At 30.4% G+C, this 17,404-nt stretch overlaps 1 protein-coding gene across 1 annotated transcript; it reads left to right on the forward strand.

Annotated features, from left to right (window-relative positions):
- Positions 1–4,326: 4,326 nt before the first annotated feature.
- Positions 4,327–14,380, forward strand: LOC130674519 (ubiquitin conjugation factor E4 B). Its single transcript, XM_057479868.1, has 5 exons — positions 4,327–4,556; positions 5,983–6,315; positions 8,241–10,892; positions 10,996–11,317; positions 12,637–14,380. The coding sequence occupies exons 1-5, from the start codon at positions 4,533–4,535 to the stop codon at positions 12,699–12,701; spliced, it is 3,396 nt and encodes a 1,131-aa protein (XP_057335851.1). The 5' UTR covers positions 4,327–4,532; the 3' UTR covers positions 12,702–14,380.
- Positions 14,381–17,404: the final 3,024 nt, after the last annotated feature.

Here is a 17,404-nt window from a genome sequence, read left to right on the forward strand (position 1 = left end):
TTTATTTAAATGTCAGTGCTGTTAATTTACCAATAGATTTATAATTTAAATCTATGTACTTTTTTTGTGTTTACAAGATTCACTATTTTGTAATTACTCAGATATTTGTGCACACCAAATTATTGATCGATCGATTTATTTATTTATCAATAAATAAACGATTAATTTATCAAGCATTTAAATTATATGATAATAAAATAAATAATAATAAAATTTTGAAATTATTTATTGATATTTTTTATTTAATGACACCAAGAAAATTATTTTTTATTTTTAAGAAGCGAAAGCAATTGCCAGAATTTTGTATTTATTTTAATTATATACGAGCAACCTGCAGTCACTACTTGACTGCCCAAATATCACTACTAAATTTATAAAATACTCAGAAAAAAAGAATTTCTTGCCGCAGAAATTTTAATTTGCACCAAGAAATTTTATGCATTATCAATTAAATACAAAAATTGTCTTGGGGCGAGAAAATATTTTTTTGGTCAAGAAATAATTCCTTGCGCCAAGTAATTTTTTCTAGTTCTAAATAAATTTTTGTTTTCAATTCACGATGCAAAAAATTTATTGGGGTAAGTAAAAATTTTCTTTAGGCGAGTAAAGATTTTTTGTGTCAATGAATCCTTTTTTTTTCTATCCACACTTTTTTGGCTTTGAGAAGTTTCCTAAAACCAAAAGGGAGCATAAAAATCTGTCATTTTGGAATAAGTAACGCGATATAAATAATATAGGTATATATTCAGTGACATTCAGTCATATTTAGTGACAGAATAATTAAAGTATTAATTTATTTAAAGAAAATAAATACGATCGTCTTTTTTCCCGAGTAATTTAAATGTAATTCGAATGATATAGATAAATCTATTTATCTCAATACTTGGCAATTAAAAAGAGTTTAAATTATGAAAAGGCACAAATTCAAGTCAAGACCTATCTAATGATACCAATTTTAATAACATTAACTTATTCTATCATATAGATATGGCGGGAACAAAATTTTCCTTATTCTCTTAATAATATAGATTAAGTGATACATTTTTTCATACTACGAATAGATGATACTGTAGTTAACCGATGTCTAATAATTTTTTGGATTTTTGGTAAAATTGTTAATTGTCTACTAACTCCTGGGTCATAAAATTCGATGACACTGAAGTTAGCAGACGTCTAATAATTTTTGGACTTTTTTTTAGACGATAAAACATAAAAAAAAAATATTTGAAAAAATTGCACCTATAGTTTTTTAAATTTTCTACATGTGCATTTTTTTATTTTATTTTTTTGCAATTGATTTATTGAAATACGGAAATTCAAAAATTTTTAAATGTCTGCTAACTTTAGGATCATTAAAATTCGGATACTGAAATTAGTCTAATAATTTTTGAATTTCATTAAAACCCATAAATTAAAAAAAAAAAATTATTTCAAAAAATTGCACATGTAGTTTTTTAAATTTTCTACACGTGCATTTTTTTATTTTTTAATTAACGTCAAAAAAAAAAAATTGTTAATTGTCTGCTAACTCCAGGGTCATAAAATTCGGATACTGAAATTAGTCGATAATTTTTGAATTTCATTAAAACCCATAAATTAAAAAAAAAAAATTATTTAAAAAAAATGCACTTGTAGTTTTTTTAATTTTCTACAAGTGCATATTTTTATTTTTTTTATTTCATTAATTTTTTGAAAAACAAAATTCGAAAATTATTTTGTCTACTAACTTGAGGATTGTGATTTTTAGATATTGAAATTAACGGACGTCTAGTAATTTTCGAATTTTTGTAAAAATGGTAAATTAAAAAAAAAATATTTTGAAAAATTGCACCTGTAGTTTTTATAATTTTCTACGTGTGCATATTTTTAGTTTTTTTTTTTTTTTAAATAAATTTTTGAAAAACAAAATTCAAAAATTGTTAATTGGCTGCTAACTTAAGGGCCATTACAAATAGCGGATTAAAAAAATGTTTGCTTATAAATTTACGAGCAAAAAATGCGCACCTGGATGGAATTTATTTATGGGGGAACTGAATTTATAAGTTTTTAAAATAAATAATATGACCCAGTAAATTATCGTAGCCTAGTTGGTGACTAAAAATTTTTTAAAGATTTTTATTCATTATTTTATAATTTTATGTAGGGTAAGAGCACCAGTACCCAGCTCCAAACCAGTAGCCAGCCACCTCATGTTAAATTATATCTATATATATTTTGAGCCAATGTTAAAGTATATGACCGGCTGGCTACTGGTTAGGGGCTGGGTACTGGTGCTCTTACCCTATATTAGACTGATTTTAAAAAATCGACTATTTGTTTTCCTCGAAACCCTCTATTAAATAGTTGCAGGGAGTGAAATAAGATGTCCATTAAAAGACGAGCTCTTAATATTAATATTCAGAGGCCGCTCATCGCAATTGTCTATTTCCCATTTAAATAACATGGGTAAAAAAATTTTAAGTTTGGAATTTTATACCAGCGATGACTCATTGTACAGATAAGCTCAGAATATGATTTTGTCGGGAATTAAACGCTCTAAAAAAAAAGTCTCTTATCATTTTTTGATAAATTCATCTGTTCAAAAGTTATTGGAGCTTGAAGTCAAATTTCCAGTAAATTTCGAGATCTTTTTACTTTTCCGCCGAAACTATCAGACTTATCACAAAATGTCATAGAATCTTTTTTGTAGAGAATTTTATCCCCTACATATTATCTTTGATTAAGTTTTTCAAAATTCCGCATTGTTTTATAGTTATTTACATTTTAATGTCAAGCTCTTGAAATCGATCGAAAAATATCTCTTAATAAATAGAAAAAATATCCCAGCTAACGCTTTGTTCAAAAGTCATTATTTTTCACAAAATTTATCAGTTACTGGCATCGGAAATGGGGAATTTCTAAAACTACTTATAAGATTACAGTGTAATTTACTAAATTATTTTTCATCCTTTTGTGAGACTGTAATGACATTAGTCATTAGGATGCAGACAAATTAACAATAGATTTATTACTTCTTCCAGATAAAATCGTCTCGACACAGAGATTACCTTAAGTGTAAATTACTGAGATACATAAATGATATTTTAACAAGTCTGTATCTATTGATTCTTTATCCCATTTAAGTTTGTCGCTTAAATCCGATTATGCACATGTAGACAATTAACAAAACTACAGGTGCAATTTTTAAAATTTTTTTTTTTTTTAAATTCACCGCTTTTACAAAAATTCAAAAATTACTAGACGTCGATTAATTTCAATATCTAAAAAATACAATTCTCAAGTTAGCAGACAAAACAATTTTTGAATTTTTTTTTCAACAATTGAATTTCAAAAAAAAAAAACTAAAAAAATGCACATGTAGAAAATTTAAAAAACTACAGGTGTAATTTTTCAAACATTATTTTTTTTAAATTCACGGCTTTTACAAAAATTCAAAAATTACTAGACGTCCGTTAATTTCAATATCTAAAAATTACAGTTTTCAAGTTAGCAGACAAAATAATTTTTGAATTTTGTTTTTCAAAAATTTAAGTAAAAAAAAAAAAAAAAATTAAAAATATGCACATGTAGAAAATTTTTAAAACTACAGGTGTAACTTTTGGAAATGTTTTTATTTTAACAATTTAATTTTCAAAAAACTAAAAAAATGCACATGTAGAAAATTTAAAAAAACTATAGGTGCATTTTTTTGAAATAGTTTTTTTTCAACGATTTAATTTAAAAAAAAAAATTAAAAATGTGCACATGTAGAAAATTTAAAAAACTGCAGGTGCAATTTTTAGAAATATTTTTTTTTCAACAATTTAATTAAGAAAAAAAAACTAAAAAAATGCACATGTAGAAAATTTAAAAAACTACAGATGCAATTTTTCAAAATATTTCTTTTTTTTACTTTATCATTTTTACAAAAATTCAAAAATTATTAGACGGTTAATTTCAATCCTCAAGTTAGCAGACAAAACAATTTTCGAATTTTGTTTTTCAAAAATTTAATTAAAAAAATGCACATGTAGAAAATTTAAAAAACTACAGGTGCAATTTTTCGAAACATTTTTTTTTTAAATTCATCATTGTTACAAAAATTACTACGTCAGCTAACTTCAGTATCACATGAAAATTTTTACCGCCAACTTCAGGATTTAAATTTGAAATTATCAAAAAAAAAAACAAAAATTACTCCATTGTTTTTTCATGACAACCGAAAATCCCCGAGTAGAAAATTGATTCCAAGAAACCGGAGTAAAATTAAATTGAATTTTAATTTTAGTAACAAAATTACCCGCCAGGTGCGATGATCGTCCGTCACCGAGTTATAAAGACTGGATACACGCCTAAACTTAAACAGATGTAGTAGAGAAGCATGAAGTGAAGTGACTTTCCAATTTGCTGATATATCTGAGTTTAGTAAAACAAAATTTCACATGATAAATAATAATATTTTAAGTGACAATTGCCACCAACAAGACATATAATTGTTCGTTCAAAAAAGTGTAGTTTTTAAAAAAATAATAAAACTGTTTAATTAATTAATCATGAGTGAATTAAGTCGGGAGGAAGTAAGTAAATTTTTTTTATTTTCCATGCTACGTAACATTGAAACCTCGTTTGCTTTACAAGTCATGATCATCAATGTTACTATCACTTTGATTTTTAAATTATTTTTAAAAATAATTATCATTTTGTCACGAGTTCATTTACTCGAATAATTTTATTATTGATTTTGAATTATTTTATTTTTGAAATATGAGTATTTTTAAATTTTAGTGTTTTTAAAAATATTGTCTTTGTTTCTTCACTCGTTTATGAAATTACGAGTCATCTGAAAAACCTGTAGACAAAGACGATTTTATTTTTATATTTATCATGACTCTTGATCTTTTGTTCGAGACAATTGTTTATTTATAAACTATATTTTATGTTTATATAAATGTTTCATGTTTTTCTGGGTGCAATACAAATTTTTAAATTGTTTATTTATTTATATAAATTATTTTAAAAAAAAATAGACATTTTGTTTTGCCAACAAATGTTTAAATGTTTTACTGTGACGTTGGGTAATTTAATTAAAGCTGAGTTTTATTCTGTTTAGTGAAATTTGAAGCTTTGATGTTTTTTAAATTAATGAGAAAATTAATTTTGATAATTTTTTTGACTCAATAATTTATTTATTTGTTTTACGCTTTCGCAATTGAGAAATTTTGTGATATGGAAATTAGCTGACGTCTAGTAATTAGAATTTTTGTAAGAATGGTAAATTTAAAAAAAAAATATTTTGAAAAATTGCACATGTAGTTTTTTTAATTTTGCTACATGTGCATTTTTTTTAGTTTTTTTTTTTTAATTAAATTTTTGAAAAACAAAATTCGAAAATTATTTTGTCTGCTTACTTGAGGATTGAAATTAACCGTCTAATAATTTTTGAATTTTTGTAAAAATGATAAATTAAAAAAAAAAATATTTTGACAAATTGCACCTGTAGTTTGTCAAATTTTCTACATGTGCATTTTTTTAGTTTCTTTTAAATTAAATTGTTAAAATAAAAACATTTCCAAAAGTTACACCTGTAGTTTTTTAAATTCTCTACAAGTGCATATTTTTTTTTTTTTAAATTAAATTCGAAAATTGTTAATTGTCTGCTTACACGATCATCAGAAAAAAAAAAGAAATAAACTTGTACAGTCATACAGTTTAATTATCAGACTCAGTTTTCTCTATTTTCCATTTCCGCTCATTGATTTTTTGAACGCATCTAGAAACCCGCCAAATAAATTTACCAATTTTGAATAGTAATTTACTCCAAAAATTCCATTTCTGAGACCGTTTTGTATAAATGACGGAGTATAAAATTTCTCTATCTATTTTCCCTTGGATTCTTATTAGGGACACGGAACTTGATCTCCAACAAAATTTCTTCCGTATAATATAATAATTGACAATTAAAATTTTATTAAATTAAATAAATAATAATTTTATTTTTATTAGATGCGCAGACGACGACTGGCACGTCTAGCTGGACTTGAATCCAGTGTAAGTGCTCCAGTTAGTCCACCTGGATCTAGTGTGAACAATGCCTCTGAATCTTCAAGTTCACCTGGTCCATCAACTTGTCCAGATTTACCGACACCATCACTCCAACAGCAACAATCTCCGACTCAACCTCAGGTAAATGAATCATCGAGTGAACAAGAAGTTCCAATGGATTTCGAAGAAACCAACGAAAAGCAATCGAATAACATTTCAATTGACGTTGATTCTGGAATCGAAAATATGGAAGTCGAGGAACAAGATCGCAAAGATCATACTTCTAGATCTAGAGTAATTATTTCTTTAATAATTATCACTAATTGAATAGCATATTGTGTGACAAGGGATGGAACAAAAGGATTTTAGACCAGGGTAAAGGCTGACATCACCCGCAGTCTGAAATCGTCTTTCATTCTGAGTTACACACAAAGGGGATTAGAGTGGTCGTTAAAATGAAATTTTCTCAGGCGACCGATAAGAAGCTTCTTTCTAGTGAAAAAATACCTGGGGAATTTGGTTTTTTTTTTTTTAAGTAAAAAGAACACGTGCCGCAGGATCAAAGTTCATTTTTCGATTCAACCGCGGTTTTTCTTTAAATATCTCATGAAATATGCAGATTAAAGGAAAAAGTCATAGGAACAATTTTGTAGGAAATTAAATTCTTGACAAAAAAGGTCATGTTAATTTTTTTTATAAAATGTGTATTTTCGAAGATATTTCAAAAAAACTTTTTCAGATCTTATCAATTGAGCATTTTAAGGATTACGAATGTTAAAAATAACGTTTTTTCTTAAATATAGACAACTTCGTAACTAATAACATATCAATCATTAATGCTCATTGTAGTTTCTATATACTTAGAAAAATGTTATTTTCAAAATTTGTAATCCTTAAAACGCTCAATTCATCAGATCTAAAAAAAGTTTTTTAAAAATATCTTCGAAAATACGCATTTTATAAAAAAAATGAACAAGACCTTTTTTGTCAAGAATTTAATTTCCTACAAAATTGTTCCTATGGTTTTTTCCTTTAATCTGCATATTTCATGAGATATTTAAAAAAAACCGCGATTGGATCGAAAAATGAACTTTGATCCTGCGGCACGTGTTCTTTTTACTTAAAAAGAAAAAACCAAATTCCCCAGGTATTTTTTCACTAAAAAGAAGCTTTTTATGGGGCGCCTGAGAAAATTTAATTTTCAACGACCACCCTAACGTTTATATAAATAAGACATATAGATGTTGGTCCCAGAAGTCATAGGAAATTTTTCATATTAAAAAAGTCATTTCAATTAAAAAATCTTTTAGATGACTTATTTGACAGTTGCTTGTATTTACTTTTTGTCATCAGTGATAGGGCCAGTATTTTTGCTTTGATTTAAAAATAACAGTTAATAATTGATGTTGTCAAATTTTTGGTATTACGGCGGAAATATTAGTCGTATAAAAAAATTTTTCGAACAAAAGTTATAGAAAATTTAATTTTCTATAAAAAATGTTTCTTATGATTTTTTTATACTACCAATATTTTCACCTTAATTTCAAAATTAACATTTTCATAATTCCCCAAATTTTGAATCATTCATTATGAACCTCAATTATTGAATTGCGATGAAAATATTGGTCGTATAAAAAAATCATAAGAGACATTTTTTATAGAAAATTAAATTTCCTATAACTTTTGTTTAAAAAATTTTTTTACTCGACCAATATTTTCACCGTAATATTAAAGATTTGAACCATCTATTTCAAAATTAAGGCAAAAATCTCGTCCCGTCATCACTTATGCCGTCTTTTAAGTAGATATTTTTTCGGTGACTAATTTCTGATCATTTTCTCAATTCTTGTATCAAAAACCAGCCTCAAAACTTCTATCTTATAAATGTCAATTCCCTGGCGGATCCGAGTTACAGTAATTTATAGTATTCCCAAAAATTACGGCAAGTTGCGACAATTTTCGGTAAACTTGTGGCATTTTACCGTAAATTCGCGGTATTTTTACTGTGAATTTGCGGCAAACGAGCGACAATTTGCCGCAAAATTGCCGCCATTGCTGTAAATTATCGAGAATTTCCGATAACTTACGGGAATTTACCGTAATTTGGACTCGCCAGTGAACGTCAAGTCCGCTACTTGGGTGAACATGTCAGGAATTTAAACTTTCAAAGTTGATTTCCTAAAAAAGTCACTAACATTAAATTAAATTTTTTTTTTTAGACCACAAGTTCCAGCGCCGACGTCTCAACAGACCAAATCCACAGCACAATATCTCGTGTCCTCCGCGTCTCATGGAAGCAACCAACAGAACAGACAATATTTCTCCCGGAACTATCAGCAAACGTTTCATCATTTGAACGGACAATGTCGCACACCGACATAATAAACGAGTCACTCATGGAAGCCCTGAAAATTTTCACCGACAATGAAGATCCACTGAAAGACATAACCATTGACATCTTATCTGAAGGCGAAGACAGTCCCAATAGTCAGACAAGTCCAATGGTCAGTCCAGCGGCTGCTACATCATCACTCGCATCATCATCAGGAGCCGGACTTCCCTTGATGGTCACCAGTGAAAATAAAAACAAACCCCGTAGTTTTTTTTATCTCGTCGACTGCTACAGTCGTGCCGCACTCGAGGAACGAAACAACCCGAAGCGTTCAAGTTTCCCGCCAATTTCCGAAGTATTAATTTCCCTACGCGCCCAATGTGTTCAATACGCGAGTCTCGTTCTGCAGCAAATAATTGGAGTACCAGTTGACAAACTGATGAACCCATCCTCAGTAATCACAAGTCCGCTGCTGTATCCAGTTCTAGCACAGACTCTACCACGTGGTTTCCTGCATGAACTGGTAGCGCGCACTCATTTAAACCCACAGACATTCAACAAAATATTTACGCCACTACTCCAAGGCCTGTACATGTCAATGCAACAAGTGAGTCTGATTGGCAACACCCATCGTCGTCCCATCGAAGCTCTAGAAGAACTAATAGACATCCGTTGCGGTACCCATGGCAACATCCGGCCCATATGCCGACTGATCACCCACCAGATCCAGTTCCTGCCAGATTTCATGACCACTGCAGTAGGCCGCGAGCTGACGCGGACCTCATTCCTCGGTCCCTTCCTATCGGTGTCAGTTTTCGCTGAAGACCAGCCGAAGGTCGCGGAAAAATTCTTCAGCGGGAATCCAACGAATGACAAATCAATAAATTCGACATTGCAGCAGGAATTAGAGAACACGAGATCGTCGTTGCATAAATTATTTCATGCTATTTTAGCAACTAGTACATGCCGTGAAGCAACGCTGGCTTACTTAGCAACTTTATTACGGCACAATGAGAAACGCGTGCAAATTCAAACGGAAGAATTCGCGCTAGCGGGTGACGGCTTCATGCTTAATTTATTATCGACACTGCAAATGCTGTCGGTTAAAATAAAACTCAATACCGTCGACCCGCTGTATCCATTCCACCCCTCGAGTTTTGTTGAGATAAAAAACGACACTCGTCTGAAATTGTCATCCCAGGAATGCAACGACTGGGTGAAGGAATTAGAAAAAAGCCACAAGTGGACGGAAGCTAAATTTCCAACTCAATGCTGGTTCCTGACTCTGCATTGCCATCACATTGCGCTGATGCCCGCGCTGCAAAAATACAGGCGTAAATTACGCGCGCTACGGGATCTGCAGAAAATGCTGGACGATTTGCAGGCTACTGAGTCCTCGTGGAAGGACGCGCCCTACGCTGGCCACAACAAGGAACTGATCAAACGTTGGAAGCAACAACTCAAGCGTCTGAGCAAATCCAAGTCCTGCGCTGATGCCGGACTGATTGATCCAGTCCTGATGCGACGTTCGCTCCACTTTTACTGCTCTGTCGCTGAAATTCTCCTGAGTCTGCTGACGCCGTCGGAAAACGGGAACCCGATGTCGCCGTCACTGCCGTTGCCCCAACAAATTCCAAACAAATTCACGGCATTGCCCGAGTGGTACGTCGAAGACATCGCGGAATTTTTGCTCTTCGCGCTGCAGTTTTGTCCCTCTGTCGTCGCTAATAATGTCGACAACGCGCTGATCACTTGGCTGCTGGTCACCATTTGCACGCCGCACTGCATCAGAAACCCGTATCTCATTGCTAAGATAATAGAAGTACTTTTCGTCATAAGCACAAGTGGTCACGGACGCAACGACATCCTGCATAACCGAGTGATGTCGCACCCGATAACCAAAACCCACTTGGCTTCTTATCTCATGAAGTTTTACACCGACGTTGAAACAACGGGATCCAGCTCGGAGTTTTACGACAAATTTTCCATAAGATATCACATAAGTTTGATATTAAAGACGATGTGGGACAGCCCCGTGCACCGGAGATCGATAATAAGTGAGAGCAACAACGGCAAGCAGTTTGTTAAATTCATCAACATGCTGATGAACGACACGACGTTTTTGCTGGACGAGAGCTTGGAGTCACTGAAGCGCATCCACGAAGTCCAGGAACTGATGTCCGATAAGTCGAACTGGTCCGCGATGTCGAATGAGCAGCAGCAGTCGAGGACAAGACAACTTACTGCTGATGAACGACAGGCGAGGTCGTATCTGACGCTCGCTAAGGAGACGGTCTCGATGTTTCATTACCTGACTGTGGAAATAACGGAGCCGTTTTTGCGGCCGGAACTCGTGGGCAGATTGAGCGCGATGCTGAACTTTAATCTGAAGCAACTCTGCGGCCCCAAGTGCAAAGATTTGAAAGTTAAAAAGCCGACCAAGTATGGGTGGGAACCCCGCACTTTGCTGGGGCAACTGATTGACATTTACTTACATCTTGACTGTGATAATTTTGCTGCTGCTTTAGCCAGCGATGAGGTAAATTTGAATTTTTATTTTGAATTTAAAATAACGTTTAAAATTTTTAAACGACGAGCTCAAGAGCTGGAATATTTTTCATAAATATATGTTTTGTTTTCAGAGATCGTTTTCCAAAGAATTGTTCACTGATGCCGCGAATCGTTTGGGGAAAGCGAACATAAAAACAGCAACTGAAATCGAGAGATTTATGGCACTGGCAGAACGCGCTGCAGTTAAGGCGCGTGAAAATCTTGCACGGGAAGAAGACTATGGTGATGCACCGGATGAATTCCGTGATCCGCTTATGGACACGCTGATGGAAAATCCTGTTAAATTACCTTCCGGTATGATAATGGACAAGGCTGTTATAACTAGGCATTTATTGAATAGCTCAACAGATCCATTTAGCCGGCAGCCACTCAGTGAAGACATGCTTATGCCAGGTAATTTTAATACTAATTAATTTATATATTTAATTATTAAATAATTACATTAGGGTGGCCACGAACCGGGAATTATCAAGGAATTTAATGCACCCGGGAATTGTCAGGGAATTTCGAAAAGTATCCGGGAATTTGTAACAGTTCAAAATTTAAAAAATTTTAAATTATACATTAGTTATAAAAATTAAGGGATGTTAAAAAAATTTCAAATTTTAAAGTGATTTTCCCCAGGTTGTAACTCGAAGGAAAATGGTCATACGACAAAAACAAAAAAAGCAAATTGTAGCTTCAAGTGTCTAGTTTTCTGATCTGGTCTTTAAATTTTTTATTATGTGCGGGTCCGGAGTAATCCTAAGAAAACTATCGAAAAAGAAATTTACAAAATTTTTGCTCGTCTTAAAAACGGTCTTCGAGCTTCAATAAATTTTTTTCGATAATTATGATTGATTTTTGATTGCTCCGGAACCGTGAGTAATAAAAAAATTTAAAGACCCAGATCAGAAAACTAGACACTTGAAGCTACAGTTTGACTTTTTGTTTTTATTGTACGACCATTTTCCTTCGAGTTACAAACTGGAGAAAATTACTAAAAGATTTGAAATTTTTTTAGTATCCCTTAATTTTTGTAACCAGTGTATTTTGAATTTATTTAAATTATAAAATTTCTTATTAAATATTTTAACTTATACATTTTTAACATCGAATAATCAAAAGTAGGCAATATTAATTTATTTTATTGCCATTTTTTCTGGTTTCTCTTATGATTTAATTATCAAATTAAATTATTAAAAATGAAAATATAATAAAAACTTTGAATATCTAAATGATACGAATAAAATTTCTAAATCAGGGAAAAATGTGAAAAACTTTACTGGAAAACTGGGAAATATCAGGGAATTTTGAAATCATTTCTTTGTGGCCACCCTGGTTACATTTAAAAAAAATTATACATAGGGTAAAAAACCTTATTTGTATATCTCTATTTGATAAATCGGGTACTAGTTTCCTGATCGGGTACTGAGTTTCTTACTTTAAAAATTCAAATCAATAAAAAATATGAAATATAAATCAACATTGATATACTTTAGTTTTAAAAAACTTTTAATTTTCAAGTGAATAAATTTCATAAAATTTAAAATCTCAGATATTCTATTTTATTTCATTAAAGTTATTTTTTTTTTTTGTGTAATTAATTTTTAGATACGAAAAATTCGGTATCAAGACTTTAATAAACTTTCTTTAACTACACATTAAAAATATATTTAATATAAATTTATATTTTATAATTACAAAAACTAATGTTATATTTTTATTTCCAGATATCGATTTGAAAGAAAGAATAGCAGCCTGGAAACAAAAAAAAAGACGGTCATCAAAATATTAATAAATAAAATCCTCACGTGTGAGCAAAATTTAAAAATTATCTATACAGTAGATGATTAAATGATTTAAGATAAAAATATTGATTATTATTATCTATAAATTCATATATCTTGCGTATAATAATAATAATAATAACAATTAATTAATTAAAAATAAATAATAAATAAAATCCATAAAATAAATCAACTAACAAAATATAAAATTATATGATTCTGAATTTAGTAGACAACTAGAATTTTTTTTTTTTTTAACAAATTAATTAAAAAAAAATTAAAATTAAAATGGAAAATTAAAAAATATGCACATGTTCAAAATTTAAAAAACTACATGTGCAATTTTTTTTTTTTAAATTTATCGTTTTCTGATCAGGTACTAGTTCATTAATCGGGTACTAGTTCCTTAATCGAGCACTAGTTCCCTAATCGAGTAATAATTCCCTGATCGTGTACTAGTTCCTTAATCGAGCACTAGTTCCTTAATCGAGTACTAGTTCTCTGATCGGGTACTAGTTCTCTGATCGGGTACTAGTTTCTTGATCAGTTACTTGTTCCCTGATCGGGTACTAGTTTCTTGATCAGGGACTAGTTTCTTGATCAGGTACTAGTTTCTTGATCAGGGACTAGTTCATGGATCGGGTACTATTTCATTATTCGGGTACTAGTTCATTAATCGAATACTATATCATTAATCGAGTACTAGTTCATAAATCGGGTACTAGTTCATTAATCGATTACTAGTTCATTAATCGAATACTAGTTCATTAATCAGGTACTAGTTCATTAATCGGCTACTAGTTCCTTGATCAGGTACTAGTTCATAAATCAGGTAGTACATTAATCGATTACTAGTTCTCTAATCGGACACTAGTTTCCTCACCGGGTACTAGTTCTCTAACCGGGTACTAGTTTTTTGATCGGGTATTAGTTCTCTAATCGGGTATTAGTCCTCTAATCGAGTACTAGTTCCCTGATCAGGTACTAATTCCTTGATGAGGTACTAGTTCATTAATCGGGCACTAATTCCCTAATCGAGTACTAATTCTTTCATCAGGTACTCGTTTCCTGACCGGGCACTAGTTCCCTGATCAGAGTACTAGTGAATTTATCATTTTAAAAAAAATTATAAGACGTCGTCTAACTTCAGTATCATAAAATTATAAATTATTGTGCTATTATATCATCACAGAGCAATGATCTCGTAAATGTGCAACCATTGCGCTCAATTATAAATTATAAATTTTTTATACCACTATAAATAATTTAATTAATTAATTAATTAATTAAATAATAACAATAATTAATTAAATAAATATGTAATTGACAGACTGCAGCAACCGAACTGCCAATTTAGAATTCCACAACAAAATACTAAAAAATTAATAATAATAAATTTATTTTAGACTGTAAATATATTTGTGCTTTTTCCGCGTTTTTTTAAATCAACAATTGTTATTTTTTTTTCTTTTTTAATTACCACGTGATTTAATTATAAAAAATTACCATAGTAAGAAAATTCACATTCAATTAAATTTTAATATTAATTTTTAAAATTGTAGTGTAACTTAAATTAATTAATTAAAAAAAATTACAAGTGAAATACAAAAATAAAAAAAAAATTGATGTAATGAATAAATGAATTATTTTACTTTAATTATAATTTTATATTCGTGTAGAATTTTGTTGTAGTGGTAACTGATAAATTATTGGATAATTAATAAATTTAAGGATAAGAATAAAATAATAAAATAGATAATTAATAAAAAAACGAGGGAAAAAAATGATACTTTAAATTTAAATACTTAAAGTATGAACTGGTGCATTTTACCATTAATCCATCGACGATTATAATAAAATTTATTGTTGGTGTCAATGTAAATAAATAAAAAAAAAAATTAAACAAAATTTCAATAGGAAAATAAATAAATTTAACGTCGACTTATCACATCACGTTCATTATTCGATGTCTGTAATAATGAAGGTAATTAAGGCTAGAGATAATTATAAAATTTTTAGTGAGTAATTAGTACTGTAGGTATGTTATATGTTACATGTTATATTATTTCATTAAAACGATCGATAATTAGTTCATTCAGTATCTAATTATTTCTGGTAACTTTTTTTTGTATGTATATTTATTGGTATCAAGTTATGACTTAAACTGCCCGCTTGTATTTTTTCCATGCAAATAAATAAATTTTAAAAAAGGATTATTCGAATCTGGTTTTTTAAGGAAAATTACAGTCGACTGTCATAAGCCTGCCGGTGGTGTCTCTCCCCTTAATTGGCAGGCACTGAGTCTGAAGAGCGACTACTTGACCACTTTTTTGAGTTTCGTAGCAGACAGATCGTTATAAGCCTCCGGGAAAATTAAATTAAATTATTGCAGATGATCTGGATTAACATAAGACGCCGGATTTATTTGTAAACTATAATTACTCTTATTAGCATACTCAAATAAACAGTACATTGGATTCAAAACTTCGTGGCTTAGTAAGAAAAACCATTCTCTGAAAAATAATTACATAAAAATACAAACATTGAATAATTTATTTATTAAAGAATAATGATATAGTTATCAATTTAATTTAATTTACCTCGAAACTCCACCGTAATCTAATCCCTCTTCACCTTTAAATATAATATACAATCTCCGTCTTAACGCAAACGCCTCAGCGTTCATTATCTGATGATAAGAATCTTCAAAAAGTGTTTGTCGACTGACACTTATTTTAATATGATTAGGTAACGCATTTGTTTGGCACGAGAACCTAAATTGTGATAATTTCCACCGGAAAGAACGCTCGTATGCTCTCGGCACACGATAAATACCATTTGGTCTATTGAAAAAAATAATAAATATTAATAATTAATAATTTATTAGTAGTTTGACTAGGTCATAAGCCTGCCCGTAATGTCTCTCCCCTTAATCGGCAGGTACTGAGTCCAACCAGCGACCACTTGACCACTTTTTTGAGTTTCGTAGCAGACATCCCGTTATAAGCCTCCGTTAAAATTCGATAAATTATAAACTGACAGAAGGAACAAAATATCAAAATTAATGATGAAAATTTACTGTCGATCTTTCGCGGATAATAATTTTATAAATATTATTTATTGTTGATAATTGTAATGATTAATTACAATTTAAAAGTTTTATTGAGCATTATGCTGATCAATAACAATTACTATCATTATTACTGTAATTAATACCGATGTCATCATATTTATTATTTGTGTAAAAAGATAAGTATTTATTTTACCGCTATAAGCACTAGAAAAATCGGGACACTGGTCCATGAGTATCACGAATGATTGCCCGCGGACATCTAATCCGCGACTTTATAATAATTTATTTACTTTATTTACTCATTTAATTTTTTCAGTAACATTGCAAGCGTGGGTGTGTAAACATACAATTGTAATTACACACACACAAAACCTTTAAAAAAAAGGCACATTACCGATTTACAACGTCGCGGATTTAACGTCTGCGGATGAAACATTAGGGAACCGGTCCACGTGACAAAACGTAAATATGACGTTTAAAATTTTTTTATTAAATTAATTTATGAAATATATTCTCTAGCTAGGCTAGAGCTAGAGCATTTTCGAATGCACCCACAAATTTTAATAAAATTGTTAAACTTCAATTTTTAAATTTCGCGCCAAGTTGGCGCTCCTGCGCGTAACTGTTTTAAACGTTCAAATTTTTGCTAAAGTGGGGGGCGAGAGAATCGCAAAATCGATTGCTGTGTATCAACTGACGGTTCGATAGCGGCAGTCAGTATCATCGAAAATGGCAGCAGTAGTCCAGATCCTTCTTTGTTCTTTACGTTTGAATTAAGACCCAGTATTGCAGTTAATTCGCGGAATTGTCCATAAAATTTATTGCTCATAGTAATTGTTTAATTAAAATGTGCAGTGTTTGTAAAATTTAAATTGTGCAAAGTGTCTGTGGTGGTTAAGTGTTAAGTGTTCAGTGCTAGTGTAAAGTGTTGCGAATTGCTGATGCTGATGACTTTCAAGTTCCTGAGTAAAATCATCTGGCATCGTCTGGTGGGAAATAGCAGTTAAGTGACGTTTTTTAGCTGCAATACACTTGGAACAATTTAAATTAAATCTCCAAGTGTATTAGGACACCCTTCTGCATATTATTTCCCCGCCAAGGTTTGTTCAAACACTCAAGTGTTTTTATTTTTTTAATATTGTAAATATTTTGCCATTATTCTATTTTGATGATACTAAAGTTAGCCGACGTCTAATAATTTTTGGATTTTATTTTAGAGAGTGAATTGTAAAAAAAAAAATTTTTTTAAATTGCACTTGTAGTTTTTTAAATTTTCCACACGTGCATATTTTTAATTTTTTTATTTTGTATAGTTTACTCTCTAAAATAAAATCAAAAAATTATTAGACGTCTGCTAACTTCAGTATCATTCTATTTTGACATACAATTTATTTGAATCGTTCATTTGAGAAACCCCATGAGTCAATCAACTTTAATTAATTTGTTTAAGTAGTTTCAGTTAAAAAATTAAATTTTTCTTGTTGGAATCTTTTTCAGAGACGCTAACATTATTGTATTCAATTATTTATTTATTATTTTGATGTCAAGTTTTTACGAAAAAATGTTTTTTGTGTTTCCTGAAAAATTTTGTTTTTTTGACTTATGGGATTTCTCGAATAAACGATTCATTTATTACAT

This window comes from Microplitis mediator, chromosome 9 (genome assembly GCF_029852145.1).
Source record: "Microplitis mediator isolate UGA2020A chromosome 9, iyMicMedi2.1, whole genome shotgun sequence".
NCBI classification, from domain to species: Eukaryota; Metazoa; Arthropoda; class Insecta; order Hymenoptera; family Braconidae; genus Microplitis; species Microplitis mediator.